This window comes from Sminthopsis crassicaudata, chromosome 3 (assembly GCF_048593235.1).
Source record: "Sminthopsis crassicaudata isolate SCR6 chromosome 3, ASM4859323v1, whole genome shotgun sequence".
Classification (NCBI taxonomy): domain Eukaryota; kingdom Metazoa; phylum Chordata; class Mammalia; order Dasyuromorphia; family Dasyuridae; genus Sminthopsis; species Sminthopsis crassicaudata.
Window position 1 is genome coordinate 248,534,185 of NC_133619.1, and position 19,914 is coordinate 248,554,098.

Consider the following 19,914-nt stretch of genomic DNA (forward strand, 5'->3'; position numbering starts at 1 on the left):
TTTTTAATTTATGGAATAAAACAAACATTTCCATAACAGAACATAATAAAAATGATGATTGCACATGAAATTGCAAATCTATTATGTACAACTTGCTATTCCTTTTAAATATACACTAGAGTTATCATGTAATTGTTTCCTTTTTCTTTCTCTCCCTCTCTGCCCACATCCTAGTGAATGAGGGCAGTCTAGGAGAAATTAGACTTTGACTTACCTTTCATACCATATACCACAATAAGCTCCAAATGAATGTCATATATAAAAGGTTATATCATAAACAAAATAAGAGCATCATGGAAGACAGTATCTGAAAACAGGTGTACCACTGAGGCTTCCCTTCCCCATCTTCCCAAGTAATTTTCCCATGGTATATTTCTAGCACATGCATATCAACAGTCCATACAGAGAAATCACAGTCACTTTTGCTATTGGGGTGTCTCTGGATGTATCACATCCTGATAACTCATGCATATACCTAATAATCTTAACAGCAAAACAAAACTAGAAACAATCATATCAAAATGTTCATTAAAAATGCAAACCATTCACAGACATTAATGTTTATGCAAACAAGCTGAAACAGTTCATGGCTAACAGATTTGTCACATTATCTACATAACACTAGTACATTCGTAATAAAGATAATACTAGAACACTAGTAATAAAGTAATAAAGATAATTACTAGTAATAAAGATAATAGCAAAATAATAAAGATTACAAGTCTGAGGAACAGCTGGGCTGAAGAAGAGAACTATGCAACAAGGTGGAAAAGTAAACTACATTTCCTTCTTTCATCTCCCAACCTTTGCACTGATCTTGTGTCTGGACTTCATTCCCTCACCTTTGTTTCTTAGAAATGCTCATTTCCTTTTAAAACTGCTTTAGCGCCAGTTTCTCCATAAAGCTTTTCAATGATTCCCCCAGTTTTAATAAATGTATATATTATTTATATCTTTATTATGTATTTATATATCACATATATAAATTTATATTTACATATGTATATGTTATAATCACATCATATATATGTATATAATTACATATTTATATATTCACATATATTTATATTCTCCCAGTTTCAATAAATGTATCTATTATTTATATATAAATTATATTATGATTTATATATTTCCTCCCTGACAGAATGTAACCTGCTTGAAATCAGGCACTGAGCTGTTATTGCTGTTTTCCTTCTGCCTTTGTATTTGCAGTTTCCAGTGCCTAGCAGAATAATTACCACATAGGTAAACAACGTACATGCACCCTTGGATTGATTGATTGACTGGAACCAGATTGTGATGGACTTTAAATGCTAAACAGTTGAACTAACTGCACGGAAATGGAGTAGGTCATTTGTATCCAAGGGGTTTGGAGCAAATGGAGCACGAGAGTACTTTGAGAATTCCCATCTGCCTTTCTTCTTACACCTTATGGGACTTTTCCCCACTTGAGCCCATCCTGCTCCCGGTTAGTCACCATTTCACTGAGGTTGCTCAGATTTTATTCCCTGGGTCCTCCAGAAGACAACCTGCTCTCCAAGAACTTGCTCTTTAGCAACTCTCATCTACTGAGAGCTTACCTGGAACCTCAGGGGACACATACCTTTAATGCTTGCCACAGTCAGAATGCCTCTGACCTATATTAGCCTCGTACAGGTGGGACACCTACCCTAAACATCTGGATAGCACACTTTGCTCCTCCGGTCAGCGCTTCCTAAAAGGTAAATTTTTTTTCTTCCATTTATTTTCTTTTTAATTTTCCTGATTTTTAAGCCAATTTCTAGAAGACCCCTGCTATTGCTTTTGGCATCGAGGGGTAGGGCAGGAGCCCTACAATATAAGAGATCCTTCATCTAAAAATAGATGACTTTAAACTCGCTTGGGTAATGGACCCCTTTTGGCAATTTGGTGAAGCCTATGGACCCCTTCTCAGAATGGTGTTTTAAAATACAATAAATAAAATAGAAAACCAATTATATTTTTATTTTATTTAAAAACTATTTTATTTTTAAAATATTTTTTATTAAAAAAAAATTAGGTTCACAGGTCCCAGGTTAAAAATAAGGTCTGGGAAGTGCTTGTTAGAGGACATAATGTGATTTTAGGATTTGCCTGTAAATGCATATTTTAAGTATATTGATTTTAATTTTTTTTAAAGCCTTCCTTTTGAAGCAAACAAAAAATGGTCTGAGGAAGGATTGGAACAATCTTGATTCCCTTTGCTTGTCCAGTTGAGAAGGGTGCAGATCAGTCTTGCAAATGTACTGCCTGTAATTTGCCAAGTCCGAGGCGGTTGTGCTTATTATAGGCTCCCAGTGACCGGGTCAGGACTGGGGAAAGGAGAGCAGGGCCCCGATAACGAGTTAATTATTGATTAATAATAATACACTAGGTGAGTTAGGGACGGCCTTTTTTCACTCCACCGAGAAGGGGGAGGCCTGGACTCTCCGGGAGTTGTGTTCCTTGCGGTTTTCGGTCTCCATTTTGAGCGTGGGGAAGGAAGACGTCCGTTTTGGGACGAGCCACGTGGGAGGCCGCCCGCTGGGAGGTGACGCGAGGCCCGGCTCCGGGGTGGTGGGCAGCGCGCGCTCGGCTCCGCTCGGGGAAGCTGCGGGCTCGCGGGGCTGCAGGCAGGCGCGGCTCGGACACAGGTGGGGGGGCCGACTTCGCGGTGGGGAGGGGGAGGGGAGGGGAAAGGGCTCGGACTGAGTGTACTGCGAGCGGAGACAGTGCAGATGGGCGTGCGGGGAGCGCCGGGACCGGGCTGGCCAGACCGGTTGCGGGGGGAGTCCCCGGCGCGCCGGCTCCAATCTCACCTGCACCAACACGCTCGCTCCCTCCGTTAGCGCCCCCAAGGGCGGCCCCAGCTCCCTCCCTCCTCCACACACGAACGGAGACATCCTCATCTTCCTCCACTATCCGCTAACACACACGGCACACACGTGTGCAGCACGCACACAGCGGTGACATCTCCCTCCCCAAAGCTCGCGCGCATCCTCTTCTCCCTCTCCAAACACGCCCCTCACCCCTTGTTCTGTAACACACACCGGCGGTGACGTCACCCTCCCGTAAAGCACACTAAGGTGCCCGCGCACCCCCGTTTTCCTCTCCAAACACACTCCTGCACGCAGGGCAGCCCCCTTCCCCTAACAGACATGCCCCGGTATCATCATCTCCCTCTCCCACACCCGGGATGTTTAGGCCAAATGAAGCCCGGGACGAAACCAAAGAGGCCCCGGCCCCCGGGCTCCGGCCACCGCTCCGGTCCGGGCGCGCGGCTTTCCCAGCGCTGCATGGCGGCTTCTGGTCTGTCCAGGTGACGGACGTTTCCTGAAAACCTGGTCCAAGAGAGTTCTAGGTGTGACAGTAAAACCACTTTTCCTTAGAATTCCGTGAGGATTTGCAGCTCTTTGTGGAAGTTTTATCTCTGCACAGGGGGCTTTTCCTTTGTGAGGTGTGCTGTTTTTGATTGCACTTTTACCCTAAAAGCGTCTCTCTCTGGGTCTTGTTTTCAGTGGAAATTCCGGCAATGGAAAAGAAATTGCTGTTGGTCGATGTGGACGCTGGAGTAGATGACGCTGCTGCCTTAATGATAGCTCTGGCAGCGCCTAATGTTGAAATCCTAGGGATCACCTGCTGTTTCGGAAATACGACCGTGGAAAACGTGTGTAAAAACGTCCTCCGGCTGTTAAAGAAGTGCGATCATCCTCAGGTAACGGTTGTCTCTGTCACCTATTTACAGTTCAGCTCAATAGATATGACTAAGTGCACATCGTGCTCAAGGCACCACGCTAGGGATTTGTCATTTGACTAATTAGTCGTGGCCAATACTCTGACCCCCATTGGGGGTTTTTCTTGGTATCCGTTTCCTTCTCCGGCCCATTTTACAGATGAGGAAACGGAGGCAAACAGGGTTTAGTGCCCAGAATCACTTGTCTGAGGCTGAATTTGAACTCAGATCTTCCTATTCATTGAGTCATCTAACTGCCCCCAACCTAATCTCTTCCCCTATTTGTTCATTGCTCTTTGAATTTCATGAGCTCTGGGTAGAAGAACCCGAGGTACCATGAAGTTTTGCTTTTCCAGCTCCTATCCATGTTGCACAAGTGGCAGCACAATAACTAGAATATGCCGTTTGAGAAAGAATTTGTGATATAAAGAAGCCATTTTAGTAACATTAGAAGAAAAGTCACTATTTAATCCTTTTAAATAAAATATTTATTTTAATTTGTGCTTTATGATAATTATTATTTTAACAATTATTTAAATCATTTAATTAATGCACATGTTTACCCTATATCAGACTGCTTGCACTCTTGGAAAGGGGTGGGAAAGAGAAAAATTTGGATCACAAGGTTTTGCAAAGGTGAAGGTTGAAAAGTATTTGTGCATGTATTTGGAAAAAATAAAATATTATGTAAAAGTGTTTAAAATTATAATTGGGCTCTCTAACACCCCCGGCTGGAAATAGAGGGGGCATTCATGATTGGATCTCATTACTCATCAACACAGGACCTTTCTTTGATTAGGTCACCTCATTCCTCCTGAGCCAACATGGAGCCAACATGGTAGCCCCCTCAGTTACTGGGGAGCTGAGATTGCAAGCTTGTGTCCATGTCACAGATCCTTATAGTTTCATGCTTTCATATGTGAAATGTGAGCCCTTTTAAAATAATTTGGTCAGATTGATTTTTCTTTCTGTACATTTCATTTCAGATCCCAGTTTACAAAGGAGCTTCTTCCCCTTTACTTAACAGAATGCAAAATGATTATTTTTATGGAACAGATGGCTTAGGGGATGTACCTGATGCCGATGCTCCTAGATTAGACCAAGTGCAAGATGAACACGCTGTAGCGGCAATGATAAGGATCATTAACGAAAGACCTAACATGGTAAAATTGTCAAGTCATATGATAACACGATGGGGCTTCCATCTTCCTAACAGTCAGTCTTATTAAATATTCCTGGAAGGAAGGAAGAGAAGAGGGAGGGAAAGAAGGAGGGAAGGAAGGGAGGGAGGCAGGGAAGGAAGGAAGAAGGGAGAACTGCCCAGTGTTCTATCCACTGCTAGGAGAAAGTTTATAAATTAAAAGGTAGCTGGGTAACAATGAAAAGAATGCTGGGTTTAGAATCAGAAAGATCAGAGTTCAATCTGTCCCCTAATTTTTTTAAACAAGATGTTATAATAACTAATACATTACAGAATAGCTTGCACGTAGCATTTCTACGTTTTTACAAAGCATTTGACAAAATCAAATCTTTATGGACAAGATAGGGATGTGGGCTAGATAATAAGTACATATAAGTAGCTTTAAACTGGCTAATTAGAGCCAATAAGTGTTTTATTTTGCTTTGATATGAGAAAATATTTTGTAATTTTATGAAAATGTTAATACAAATGTAAGTTACTATTACTATTGTTACTGTTCTGACCTTATATTTGAGGGTGTTCAGACAGAAATTGCCCTGCAACCAAGGTCCTAGCCTACACTATTTTTCATATTTAATATTCTTTCATATTTGATGTATACCTCTTTGAAAATTAAAACACTTTAAATCCTTAATACTTTTTCATCTCTCATACCCTTAGAGTTCATATACCTTCCAGCCCCTTTAGACCTTTGCTATTACTAGATCTTAGGCCATTCATTATGCTTGATATTCAGAGGGATAAAATAAGTGTAATAGAATAATAGAATAAAAGTGTTGTGATAAACTAAAAGAATAGAATAAAAGTGTTGGGAAGTAAGTTCATTCTCTCACATATGCTGTTGGATAAACCAATAAATTGATTTAGAGGAAAAAAGAGTCTAGTGGAATATTCCAGAATTTTGTTTTTGACTTGGTTCTATTCAACAATTAATTTTATCAATTACATACAAAGGCATAGATCATAGGCTAATTATAGGCTTACTGAATGTATACAGCTGCCCTGGAGCTGGAAAGAATGGCTGAATGGCTGACACAGTGGATAACAAAATTGGGATGCAAAGACATCTTAACAGGCTTGAATGATGGGCAGAAGAAAACAAAAAGACAAAATATAAAAGGATAAGGTTACAGTTCTGTTTGAATTTGAAAAAACTTAACTATGCAAATATAGATTAAAGGAGATATGGCTAAAAAGCAGTTTGTGTTAAACATAAATTAAAAACCTGCTAGCTCAAAGATTTTATAATTTTCTAATTATAATGTTGAGAAGTACGACTTTGTATTTTGCAGGTAACTCTGGTTGCCACTGGACCTTTGACTAATTTAGCTTTGGCAGTGAAAATGGACCCAACGTTTTCTAAGAAAATTAAAAATATGTCTATAATGGGAGGCAATATGTACTGTAAGTGATTTTTAAAAGATATATACATATACTATGTAGTCATTACAAGCAATAATAATGATGAATATTAACAAATAATTGATAATTCATTATTAATTATAATAGAGGTAAAAAAGACTATAGTTTCCTACTTTTTAGAATTTTTCTCTAATTTCATCATCATCGAGCATTTAAGTGTTTACTATATGTTCTAGGAATAGTATTAAGTTGGGGATTAAAAAAAAAAAAAAAAAAAAGAATAAACCCTGCACTCAAGAAAGTCACATTCTAATTCCCGTTTTAGAAATTAGTTTGTCTTCCTTGACTTTCAGAGGAAAGTTAACTTATCCCTATTTGCCAAACAATTTAAAGTGCTTTATTCCTTAGTTTTCTTTCTTCTTTCTACAAAGCCATTTATTATTACATCAAATTCATTTTTTAAATATAATTTTCTCTTTTTTTATATTACATTTTTCCAATTTCATATAAAATCATTTGACATTCATTTTTTTAATTGAATTCCAAATTCATTCCTTTCCTTCTCTTTCCTTCTGAAGACAATCACTTTGATATAGGTTATTACAACTTATTTAGCCATTCCCCAATTATGGAAACCCCCTTGATTTCCAATTCTTTGCCACTACAAAAAAAGTTGCTATAAGTGTTTTTGTATATATAGATCCTTTTTCTTTGATTTCTTTGGGGTACAACTCTAGCAGAGTTATTGCTCAGTCAAAGTATATACAGAGTTTTATAGTTTTTTGAGCATAGTTCCATAGTTGGATAAGTTCACAACTTTACCAATAGTGCATTAGTGTACCAATTTTCCTATATCCCTTTCAATATTTATTTTCCTTTTCTATCATATTAGCCAACTTGAAAGATGTAAAGTGGTATTTTGGAGTATTTCTTTAATAGTGAGTTATTTTTTTCATATTACTGTAGATAGCTTTGATTTCTTTTTCTGCAAACTGCCTATTCATATCCTTTCATCTTTAGAGTTGGAAAATAATCAATATTCTTTATATATAATTCTTACAATATAAATATAATATAAATAAAAATTCTTATAAACTCATATTTTTATAAATTCTTATAATTCTCTAGATGAAAAATGAGGCCTTTATCATATACACTTTCTATAAACATTTTTTTTCAGGTTCTTTCTTTTCTTCTAATCTTGGCTTTATATTGGTTTTGTTTGTGCAAAAACATTTTTATTTAATGTAGTCAAAATTATTCATTTTATATCCTATAATGCTCTCTATATCTCATCTGGACATAAATCCTTCCCTCATCCATAGATCTGACAGGTAAAATGTTCCATGCTCCCCTACTTTGTTTATGGTATCATCTTTTATATCTAAAGCATGTACCCATTTTGATCTTATCTTGGTATACTGTGTGAGATGTTATTCTATACCTGGTTTCTGCCAAACTGTTTTCCAGTTTTACCAGCAATTTTTTGTCAAATAGTGAATTCTTGTCCCCAAAGCTTCTATTCTTTTCATTTATCAAACATTAGATTACCATGATCATTTACAACTGTGCAATCAGTACAATTTTCAATTAAAATCTTACTATTTTCACTTTCTTGTTGTTTGCTTGCTTTTTTCCTTTTTTTTTGGATCTGATTTTTTTCTTGTGCAACATGATAAATGTGGAAATACGTTTAGAAAAATGTGTAGGGGAGGGAGAAGGGAAGGAAGAAGGGAGAAAAATATAGAACCCAAGGTTTTGCAAGGGTGAATGAATATCTTTGCATGTATTTTAGAGAGTAAAAAGCTATTATTTTTTTAAAAAAAAGATCTCAATGTAAGAAAGATCTTAAAACCTCAATCCTTTCAATGCCCAATTATTTTGATTCAACAAAACTAGAAAGAATCAAATGGAAAGCAGCAAAGACATTGTAGATCTATAATGGTCATTTCTTCATCACCTTGTCATTTCTCAAACTCCTGGAGCTCATACATCTTCAGGTGTTCCAGTCCCTTTGCACTGTTATTGCTAGAGGTCCTATCTAGGCAACCCTTCAGTGAGGGAATCCTACTCCCTTCAGTGAAGAAAGGTGAGGAAGAGTCTTTTCTTCCTTCTATCAGGGTGTTGGACCTGGGGGAAGTAATACTGCAGTGGAGATATGTTTAAAGACAAACTCCGCCCTCCCCCAATGTTTCAACCAAATAAACGAGTTACATGTTTCCATTAAAAAAAAAAATATATATATATATATATGTATATATATATATATATATATATATACATATATATATATATATATATATATATATATATATATATATATATATATATATACATATTCCTATATTAACCATTTGACATTGGCATTATTTTTTAAATATCTTAAGGCAGTGGTCCTCAAACTTTTTAAATAGGGGGCCAGTTCACTGTCCCTCAGACTGTTGGAGGGCCGGACTATAGTAAAAACACAAACTCACACTCTGTCTCCGACCCTCAGCCCATTTGCTATAACCCAGGAGGCTGAATAAATGTCTTTAGTGGGCCACATCTGGCCCGAAGGCCGTAGTTTGAGAACCCCTGTTAAGGCATTATGGGTAAAATAGGTTTTATAGAGTGGTGAGTGATCCTGATTACTATCTATAACACAGTTTCTATGGGAAAATGCTTTGAGTCCTAAAGAACTAACTTATTCATAGATTTTCACTGAACAACTAATTAGTTGAATTCTTTCTAAGTTTTCATTTTTATTTTATTCATGTATTTATTTAAATAATGAAAAAATATAAAATCTAATGAATTATTTTTTGTGTTTTTTCTTATATATTTCATTAGCCAGAGGAAACATTGATATCTGTGCAGAATTCAATTTTGCAGCAGACCCAGAGGCAGCTTACATTGTCTTAAATGAATATACTTGTCCAATTTCCATTACAACCTGGGAATTTGCATGTTTGCATTCACTGTCTTGGGTAAGTTGTTAGATATTTACCCTTGCATTTCTGAAATATGCAATTACATACCCTTCTGGGTTATTATAACATATCAGGAGCCTGCTAGAGCTAAATTTGCAGTGGATGGAGAAAGCCAATTATTAATTTTCATTATGAGTATTTGCATCCTGGAAATCATTAGGGCTTCATTTATTGTTCTGTTGATTGTCTAGACTTACAAAGGGGATGGAGAAAGTGCTAATAATTCAGATTAAATTTAAAACTAAGTTCTGGGGTGCTTTCTTCTTTCCCACTCCACCCCCCCATAGAGTCAGTGGTTCAATATCCCACTATCATGGCTATTGGCTCACCCAGCATTTGATTAAAAAAAAAATTTAAAAACTCACACTGAAACACAGCATTTGATTAAAAAAAAATTAAAAACTCACACTGAAACACACAATCAGCAGCCATCAATTATTACCATGACTTTGGATGGACATATACAGTTATGCTTGCACGCATACGCTTGTAGCAGTATTTGGGGGGTATTTAAATGGATAACATACATTAAGATGGATTTTTGTTTTTGTTTTTAGCAAACGTGATTTTTTGGGCATAGGGAGTGCCCAGAAAGGAATCCCCTCTCCCCCTGCCATTCATCCTCTGCTCTGCTACATTTAATCTCAGGGATTTGCCCATAGTGTCCCTTACTCCTAGCCTGGGATCCTCTCTACCATTCCAGACTATCTCTCAAGCAATTAATGGCTCCATGATACAAAGATATTTATTAGCATCTTTGGGATTGGCTGAAGGGAAGAACCCAGGAGCCTTTGATCATCCTGGTGCAAAAGCCCCAAAGATGCCACTGGTCCAGGCGTACCTGAAGCCGCTTTCCAAAACAGAAAATTGTGCATTTATGGAGGGCTCCATGTACTTTTAATATTCATTATTTTCTGCTCTATTGCTTTAATGTCCTGTTTTAATCTTGTATCTGTTAAAGTACAATGTTGGATAGAGATAGGGAATGACCTGTGATTTTCTTAGGCTAGGAAATCCCAAGGTGAAGAAACTCCTTCTCAATGTAGATCTCACCTTCTCAGAAATATAGTCTTAGTTGCCTTAAGCACTGAAAATGTAAGTGACTTTATCAAGATTATATAAGAAGTATATTTTCGTAGCCTTTGAATTTAGGGCTTCCCAAAGCTATATCACTTACATCAGGAAGATTGGAAAAAAGGAATAATTATGTTAGTTGATAAGTGTGACCATAAGCCCCCTTTATCATGGTAGATCATAAAAAAATGAAGAATAAATATAATAAAGAGCATTTGTCTTTTTCTGTCTATAGGAATTTTATGAGAAGTGTACTTCACAGGACAGTGAAAAAGCAAAGTTCTTAAAAGAAATCTACACAGTGACCACAGAGTACCAAAAGCTCCCCATCCCCAAATTAAGAGCCCTCTACCGGAAACCAGGATTTGTGTCTTGTGACTGCTTTGCAATGGCAGCCGCAGTGGATGAGGACTTGATCACAGAATCCATCTTCTGTGGTGTATCTGTGGAGCTGACTGGCTCCCACACTCGAGGAATGATGGTTTTGGACATCGATGACAGACTTCAGAAAGTAAACAGAGTTTCAATCGCAAAAGAGCTGGATATGGAAAAATTCAAAGGTCTTCTAATGGCTGCTTTGAAATAGTAATGACAATAATAAAAATAATAACTAACAATGATCTAGGACTGTAAGGTTTTCAGACACTGTATTTGCTATCTCATTTGACTTCAAATAGTTTCCATTATAATCTCACATAATGATTGTTATTTTAATAAAGGTACTCAGCTAAAAATCACAATATATCAGATCTTTTGAAATAATTAAGATTCAAATATGTATTCAAATGTTAGAACCAAATTCCAGTTTTAAAATCATAAGGGAAAATTTCAAAATGTTCATTGAAAGTGAGTTTCTTGTTTTTATTTGTATTTGGAAAAATAAAATACTACTGAAAAAAAAGAGAAAGAAATTCTGATAAGCACATTGGTGTTTCATGAGGACCAATGTTTAAGGACCCTTATTTGTCGGAATTCATATGATTTCATTGCATAGATTCTGTTCTGAGATTTTTGCAGTTTTCAGAAGCAATGATTACATCTGTATACTGACCCCCAACGCAGTTGAGACTGAGAGAATTCATTCATTTGATTCACTTTACCTCATACAGATGACATTATATTGACAAACCACAAAATGTTACTGTTTGTCTTGATTTCATTAGTTTAAACTAGAATTCAGTTTGTTTCCATGGAAATAACCTTGTTTAATAAAAGTTTATGGATTGACTGATATGATTTTATTATTATTTGTGACAAGAGTCTTTTTCTATGGTGTGTAGTAACTTTCTATCTAGCATGCACTTAACAAGCTGACTGATTACTTGGAACATGATTATAGACAGGCACTGTTTCTCTCTGCTCTACTAATCTATAAACATTAAAATAGTATAAAAGATATAGTCTATAAAAAATTATCTTTAATAGTGTCTAGGACCTAACCACTCAGTCAAAAAGTCTAGAGGGGTAAATGAATGCTGTCCAAAGTGATGCTGTTGAAAATTTTTATATTATATAATATATAAATACATATATATTATATAAAATTTAAAAAGTAACTGGTACATTTGAATGTTGATTTAAAAATCTTTCTTTTAGACTTAAACCCCTTTAACCCTTCTCTCTCTGCACTCAATCCAGAAAGCATTGCCGTGGGCTGAGCTGAATTTGTTTTTGTTTATCCTTTATTCTCAAAGAGTACTACATCATTAGGAAGGTGCCGTGACACAAGAAAATTGGACAGGGTAACTGAAGGGAGTAAAAGAGCTGATATTCAGTGCTAAAGAAAGAAAAGAACTTTAGGTTTGGGGAGAAGAGAAGATTGGATCTTTTTGAGTCAATGAATCTAAAAACTAGCAATAAAATCATTCTTTGACTTCTTAATATATTCTTTTTTTTGAGGTCCCCCTATTACAAATCCACAAGTCATTAAGTACAGTTGCATGAGAGAAGAAAAGAAAAGATAAAGCTGAATAGAGAAATTCATATAATTCAACAGACATCGTTAAAGATCACTGTGTTCTGTGTGCTTTGTACCATAAAGCAGGGCACAGTGGTATGACTTGGAAAATTAATAAAGATTAAAGAAGGAGCAATTCTTATCCTCATGAGTGACAGGGATATGAGAACAACACCCCCCCTCCAAACCCATATGTCTATATAGGAATAAAGGGATATTGGGGGTAAACCAAGTTTCTAATATTAGAAACTCAAGGATGGATATAAAGGGAAAATATATATGATACTACTACTACTACTACTACTACTACTACTACTACTATTACTAGTACTACTAGCTAACATTTCTGTAGTGCTTTTAAGGTGTATGTGTGTGTGTATTCAGCCTCATTTGATCTTCCCTGTGGAGTTAGTGCTCTTTCCTATTTTACAGAGGAGAAAACTTGAGTTTAAGAGTAGTTAAGTGATTGTTTTTCTTCTAATTTAATATTAATTCTGATCTTTGCTCAAATATTTTGATGTCGTAATTGCATCAAGACGATGCAAATGCTAAAAAAAATTATGAAGTGGAAGTAATTTCAAGTCTATCATTTCCTATCAATTAAAATTAATCAAAGAAGCAATATTATCTAGTAGATTGGGAGCCAATCTCAAAATAAGGAAAACCAGGGTAACAAGCTATGTAATCCTGGACCAATCATTTACTCTTGTTTCAGTGTTCAAAACTGCAAGTCTAAGATGAAGGCCGCCATTGTGACATCTCACTTCATCAGTGGACAGAACTGGGGAAAGGTATTTATTTGAGTCTAAAATGTAAGTAAAAATAGTTTCTTTGATGACCAAAGAATTCATCATGAAATGACCAATCGACAAGGGAAGAGTTGTTCTTTATTAAGGTAGGCTCTCGCTATTGCTAGAACCAAAATCAGAACCTTTCTAGCATAGCAGAACATACCACAGCATTTCTGTTAAGTCAGAATCAGCTACTGATTCTGAGATAAATTAAGTTGACTTAGGGACAAGAGATAAGAGGAATAGCATGGGCGAAAGTCTGATGGAGAGGGCAGGTATGGAATCTCACAGGTGAGACCCACCACAGGTACAGCCCTGCCAGGATGGAGCACTCCCTCCTCCATATTGCCATAGGGACAATTGTACTTTTAGCTTAGGAAGCCTTCCTGATAAGTTATATGCATTGTTGTCCAGTTGTTTTCAGTCATGTCCAACTCTTCATGACTTCGTGTGGTTTTCTTGCCAAAGATAGCAGAGTGATTTGTCATTTCCTTTTCTAGTTCATATTACAGATAAGGAAACTGAGATAAATAGGGTTAAACAGTGTCTGAGGCTGGATTTAAACTCATGAAGATGAATCTTCCTGACTCCAGACCCAGATTTCCTTCCTAACCCTCCTCTTAAATATCACTTATTAAAAACTCCTCTAACTCGGGGCACTCAATCTCTTAGCTTACTAAACTCCTAAAGTTGAACAACTTTTTCTACACACTATTCCTATACTTTTGCCCTTCTGTCACCTCCCCTGTAATTAAGCATCCACTCCTCTCATTACTTCCTCAGTTCTTGCTGATACATCCTCTAAATCACACACGTTTCCTAGAATTTCTTTTCTTAAAATTTTTTCATTCTGAATTTAAATGCTAATTTTTTTTACAAATAGAAGGACACACAAAAAAGAATTCTATATGAAAGTAGGCATGTTCATTTCATACTGCATTTAGAAAAATGTATAATGAGTTCCATAGGTTACTCTCAAAACTGTGCCCCACACATATGTTTCCCTCTGAACTGAATTCTTTCCTACACATTTTAAAAGTGCTGAATCGGCCTTTCCCTCTCCCCCACCAATATTGCTATGGAAATGGAATGGAAAATATCTTCCCCTCTCCAGGGATTGAGGTAAAAGGTATAAGATAGTGGGAGACTGTGCCTCCTACATGTGTATGTGGTAAGGGATGAATAAGTTTGTACGTTTAGGATTATACTTTCTGAAGCAAATATTCCTTTGCAAAAGCTCCACTGGGTTACATGATCAATAACAAATTTCACCCTCTTCTTCCTCCTCCAGTCATGTCCAGCTGTTCGTGTCCCCATTTAGGGTTTTGTTGGTAAAAAATAGCACTTTGCCATTTCCTTTTGTAACTCATTTTATAAATGAGGAAACTGGATTAAATGACTTGTCCAAGTTCATATAGCTAGTAAACATGGGAGGCTGGATTTTAAGTAAATATATGTGTATATATATATATATATATATATATATATATATATATATATATATATATATATATATATAAAATATACACATATATTTACATATACTTTACATATATATGTAAAGAAATGGAACATACAGAGTGATGGGGCAGGGGATGATGGGGAAGGGCATTGTGTGCCCAGTGGCATTTGAGCCGGGGCTTCCAACGTGCCAAGAGCTCTAAGATGCAGAGGGAGGACACAGCAGGGGACAGCCTGTACAAAGGCAAGGGGACAGCAGAAGTAACGGCGGTGTGAGGAAGAACAAGAGCTTATTTTGGCTACAATGTGGAGGAGGAGAAGGGAGGAAGATGTGGGGAACCTAGAACCCGGACACAGATTGTTCAGGACTTTCAATCACCAAGAGAGGAGTTTGTATTTTATCTTCAAGGCAATAAATAGGAGCCCAAGAGTAGCCCAGGAGATAAAGTGCCCGACCTGGAGCCAGGAAGACTCACGTTCTTGGAGCTCAAATCTGGTCTCAGACACTTACAAAATGGGTGATCCTGGGCAAGTCACTTCCCTCTGCCTCAGTTTCCTCATCTTTAAAATGAGTTGGAAAAGGAAGTGGATTTCCAGGAAGGATGGTGGTCACCTCAACAACTTAGGAAAAGGGAGCATTTAGGAAGAAAGATAATGAGTATACTTTGGACATGTTGAGTTTGAGAAGCTTAGGAAATAACTGGCTGTGCCCTGAGGTACTTGATTATTAGGGAGGGAATTCTGGAGAGAGACCAAGATTTGACTTTCAATCCTATCTTCAAAACTTTTAAATTTTAAAAATATATAAATTTTATTTTCTCCATTACATGTACAGTCATTTTTAACATTCATTTAAAATACTTTTGAGTTCCAAATTTTCTCTCTCCTTTACCTCCCCTCTCCCTGATAGTAAGCAATCTGATATAAGTTATGCATGTTCAGTCATACAAAACATGTCACTATATTATGAAAGAAGACACAGACCCAAAGGGAAAAAACACAAAAACAGTGAAAAAATAGTATGCTTCTATCTATATTCAGGCAACATCTTTGTCTAGACCCACCTCTAATAACAACCACAGGTCATACTCAATGAGCCACCATTTCATAATCTGGAAAAGGGAATGATATTGTCTATAATACTTTTCTTACTGAGTTGTAAGGATCAAGAGAGAAGTGTGCAAGCTGTTTTTGAAACTATCATTGATGTCTCTACTGCTGTACTATTCCCTCACTATCTCCTTTCCTTGGTTTCAATGAAAATTTCAATGAAAATTAGTTTACTAATTTTTACTAAGCAAGTTTTTTTCTGTTTTTTTTTTTTTTCCTTAGCTCTCTCTTGGGATTATTTACACGCATATTCATTTATTTATTTGTTTTTATTAAAGCTTTTTGTTTACAAAATACATGCATGGGTAATTTTTCAGCATTTATCCTTATGTTTTAAATTTTCCCGTCCTTCCTTCCATCCCCTCCCCTAGATGGCAGGTAATCCGGTACATGTTAAATATGTGAAAATATATGTTAAATCCAATATATGCTGCTAGAAAAAAGCAATTCAGATATGGAGGATCCACAATAAGGATAACCCAGGATCTAGCAGCGTCCACATTAAAAGAACGCAGGGCCTGGAACATGATATTCTGAAAGGCTAAGGAACTTGGTATGCAGCCAAGAATAACTTACCCAACAAGAATGAGCATTGTTTTCCAGGGAAGAGATAGACATTTAACGAAATAAATGAATTCCATCTATTTTTGATGAAAAAACCAGACCTACATAAAAGGTTTGATCTTCAAATACAGAACTCAAGAGACTTCTAAAAAGGTAAAAAGAAATCTTGAGAACTATACTTCTGTCAAAAAAATATGTAAAGAACATATGTACAATTTGTCTTAGAAACTAGAGGTGGAAAGGAGATTATATCATAAAAAAGTGTAAAGTGGTGGTACTACATCTCATGAAGAGGCAAAGGTAACCTATTATATCTGAGAGAAAGAAAGGAGGGAGATGAACATAGCGTGTATCAATAGACATATTCGATTTATGGTGAAACTTCTTCCACTTCATTGAAAAGTGAAAGGGAAGGAGTAAGCTAAGGGGAAGGGAATACAGTAATTTCGAGGAAAAGGGGTAAAATAAGGGGAGGATCTTTAAGGTGGGGGAGGGATCCTAAAAAGGGAGGGCTGTGAAAAACAAGTGGTGTTCACCAGTTTAATACTGTATAGGAGGGTAAAAGGGAAGGAAAGGGGAAAAGCATAAGCAGGGGTTAATAGGATGGCAAGCAATATAGAATTAGTCTTTCTAACCATAAATGTGAATGGGGCAAACTGCCTCATAAAGAGGAAGCAGTTAGCAGACTGGATTAAAAGTCAGAATCCTACTATATGTTGTTTACAGGAAACACACCTGAAACAGGGTGAGACATTCAAACTAAAAGTAAAAGGGTGGAGCAGAATCTATTATGCTTCAGGCAAAACCAAAAAAGCAGGAGTAGCCATCCTCATCTCAGATCAAGCAAAAACAAAAATTGATCTAATTAAAAGAGATAAGGAAGGGCATTATATCCTGCTAAAGGGCAGCATCAATAGTGAAGCAGTATCAATATTAAACATATATGCACCAAGTGGTGCAGCATCTAAATTCTTAAAAGAGAAATTAAGAGAGCTGCAAGAGGAAATAGATAGCAAAACTATAATAGCGGGAGATCTCAACCTTGCACTCTCAGAATTAGATAAATCAAACCACAAAATAAATAAGAAGTCAAAGAGGTAAATAGAATACTAGAAAAGTTTGATATGATAGATCTTTGGTGAAAGCTAAATGGAGACAGAAAGGAATATACTTTCTTCTCAGCAGTTCATGGAACCTATACAAAAATTGATCATATACTAGGGCATAAAAACCTCAAAATCAAATGCAGTAAGGCAGAAATAGTACATGCATCCTTTTCAGACCATAATGCAATCAAAATAACATTTAATAAAAAGCCAGGGGAAAATAGACCAAAAAATAATTGGAAACTAAATAATCTTATACTAAAGAATGATTGGGTAAAACAGCAAATCATAGACATAATTAATAACTTCACCCAAGAAAATGACAATAATGAGACATCATACCAAAATGTGTGGGATACAGCCAAAGCAGTAATAAGGGGAAGTTTTATATCTCTACAGGCCTACTTGCATAAAATAGAGAAAGAGAGGGCCAACGAATTGGGCTTACAACTAAAATTGCTAGAAAAGGAACAAATTAAAAACCCCCAGACAAACACAAAACTTGAAATTCAAAAAATAAAAGGTGAGATTAATAAAATTGAAAGTAAAAAAACTATTGAATTAATTAATAAAACTAAGAGTTGGTTTTATGAAAAAATCAACAAAATAGACAAACCCTTAGGAAAGAGAAAAAGCAAATTGATAGTCTTGAAAATGAAAAGAAAGGGTGAACTCACCACTAATGAAGAGGAAATTAGAACAATAGTTAGGAGCTACTTTGCTCAACTTTATGCCGATAAATTCGATAACTTAAATGAAATGGAAGAATACCTTCAAAAATATAGCTTGCCCAGATTAACAGAGGAAGAAGTAAGTAGTCTAAATAGTCCCATCTCAGAAAAAGAAATAGACCAAGCTATTAACCAACTTCCTAAGAAAAAGTCCCCAGGAGCAGATGGATTTACAGGTGAATTCTACCAAACATTTAAAGAACAACTAACTCCAATGCTATGTAAACTATTTGAAAAACTAGGGATTGAAGGAGTCCTGCCAAATTCCTTTTATGACACAGACATGGTACTGATACCTAAACCAGGTAGATCGAAAACTGAGAAAGAAAACTATAGACCAATTTCCTTAATGAATATTGATGCTAAAATCTTAAATAAGATATTAGCAAATAGACTTCAGAAAATCATCCCCAGGATAATACACTATGACCAAGTGGGATTTATACCAGGAATGCAGGGCTGGTTTAATATTAGGAAAACTATTAGTATAATTGATCATATTAATAATCAAATTAATAAAAACCATATGATCATCTCAATAGATGCAGAAAAAGCATTTGATAAAATCCAACATCCATTCCTACTAAAAACGCTTGAGAGTATAGGAATAAATGGACTATTCCTTAAAATAATAAGGAGCATATATTTAAAACCTTCAGTAAACATCATATGTAATGGTGATAAACTAGAACCTTTCCCTGTAAGATCAGGAGTGAAACAAGGTTGCCCACTATCACCATTACTATTCAATATAGTACTAGAAACTCTAGGCTCGGCAATAAGAGCCAAGAAAGAGATTCAAGGAATTAGAGTAGGAAATGAAGAAATCAAATTGTCACTTTTTGCAGATGATATGATAGTATACTTAGAGAACCCCAAAGACTCTGCTAAAAAGCTATTAGAAATGATTCAGAATTTTAGCAAAGTCGCAGGATACAAAATAAATCCACATAAATCCTCAGGATTTTTATACATTACCAACACAATCCAACAGCAAGAGATACAAAGAGAAATTCCATTCAAAATAACAGTCGATAGTATCAAATATTTGGGAATATATCTACCAAAGGAGAGTCAGGAATTATATGAGCAAAATTACAAAACACTTGCCACAAAAATAAAGTCAGATTTAAATAATTGGAAAGACATTCAGTGTTCTTGGATAGGCCGAGCGAATATAATAAAGATGACAATACTCCCCAAACTAATCTATTTATTTAGTGCTATACCAATCAGACTCCCAAGAAACTATTTTAATGACCTAGAAAAAATAACAACAAAATTCATATGGAAGAATAAAAGGTCGAGAATTGCAAGGGATCTAATGAAAAAAAAGTCAGAGGAAGGTGGTCTAAGTGTACCTGATTTAAAGCTATATTATAAAGCAACAGTCACCAAAACCATTTGGTATTGGCTAAGAAATAGACTAGTTGATCAGTGGCATAGGTTAGGTTCACAGGGCAAGATAGTGAATAAAAATAGCAATCTAATCTTTGACAAACCCAAAGATCCCAAATTTTGGGATAAAAATTCATTATTTGACAAAAACTGCTGGGAAAACTGGAAATTAGTATGGCAGAAACTAGGCATGGACCCACATTTAACACCACATTCTAAGATTAGATCAAAATGGGTCCAAGATTTAGGCATAAAGAACGAAATCATAAATAAAATGGAGGAACATGGGATAGTTTACCTCTCAGACTTGTGGAGGAGGAAGGAGTTTGTGTCCAAGGGAGAAATAGAGACCATTATTGATCACAAAATAGAACATTTTGATTACACCAAATTAAAAAGTTTCTGCACAAACAAAACTAATGCAAACAAGATTAGAAGATTAGAAGAAATTGGGAAA

At 36.1% G+C, this 19,914-nt stretch overlaps 1 protein-coding gene across 3 annotated transcripts; it reads left to right on the forward strand.

The window, feature by feature from the left end:
- The first annotated feature begins 1,334 nt into the window (after positions 1-1,334).
- LOC141561160 (nucleoside hydrolase-like) lies at positions 1,335-11,224 on the forward strand. Of its 3 annotated transcripts, none has more exons than XM_074300340.1 (6): positions 1,335-1,721; positions 3,516-3,712; positions 4,717-4,893; positions 6,224-6,335; positions 9,126-9,262; positions 10,575-11,224. In XM_074300340.1, exons 2-6 carry the CDS (start codon positions 3,530-3,532, stop codon positions 10,923-10,925), a joined length of 960 nt encoding a protein of 319 aa, XP_074156441.1. In that variant the 5' UTR covers positions 1,335-1,721; positions 3,516-3,529; the 3' UTR covers positions 10,926-11,224. The 3 variants fall into 3 exon arrangements, with proteins under 3 accessions (XP_074156441.1, XP_074156444.1, XP_074156442.1); XM_074300343.1 differs by lacking the exon at positions 1,335-1,721 and adding an exon at positions 2,538-2,651; XM_074300341.1 differs by lacking the exon at positions 1,335-1,721 and adding an exon at positions 3,100-3,358.
- Positions 11,225-19,914: the final 8,690 nt, after the last annotated feature.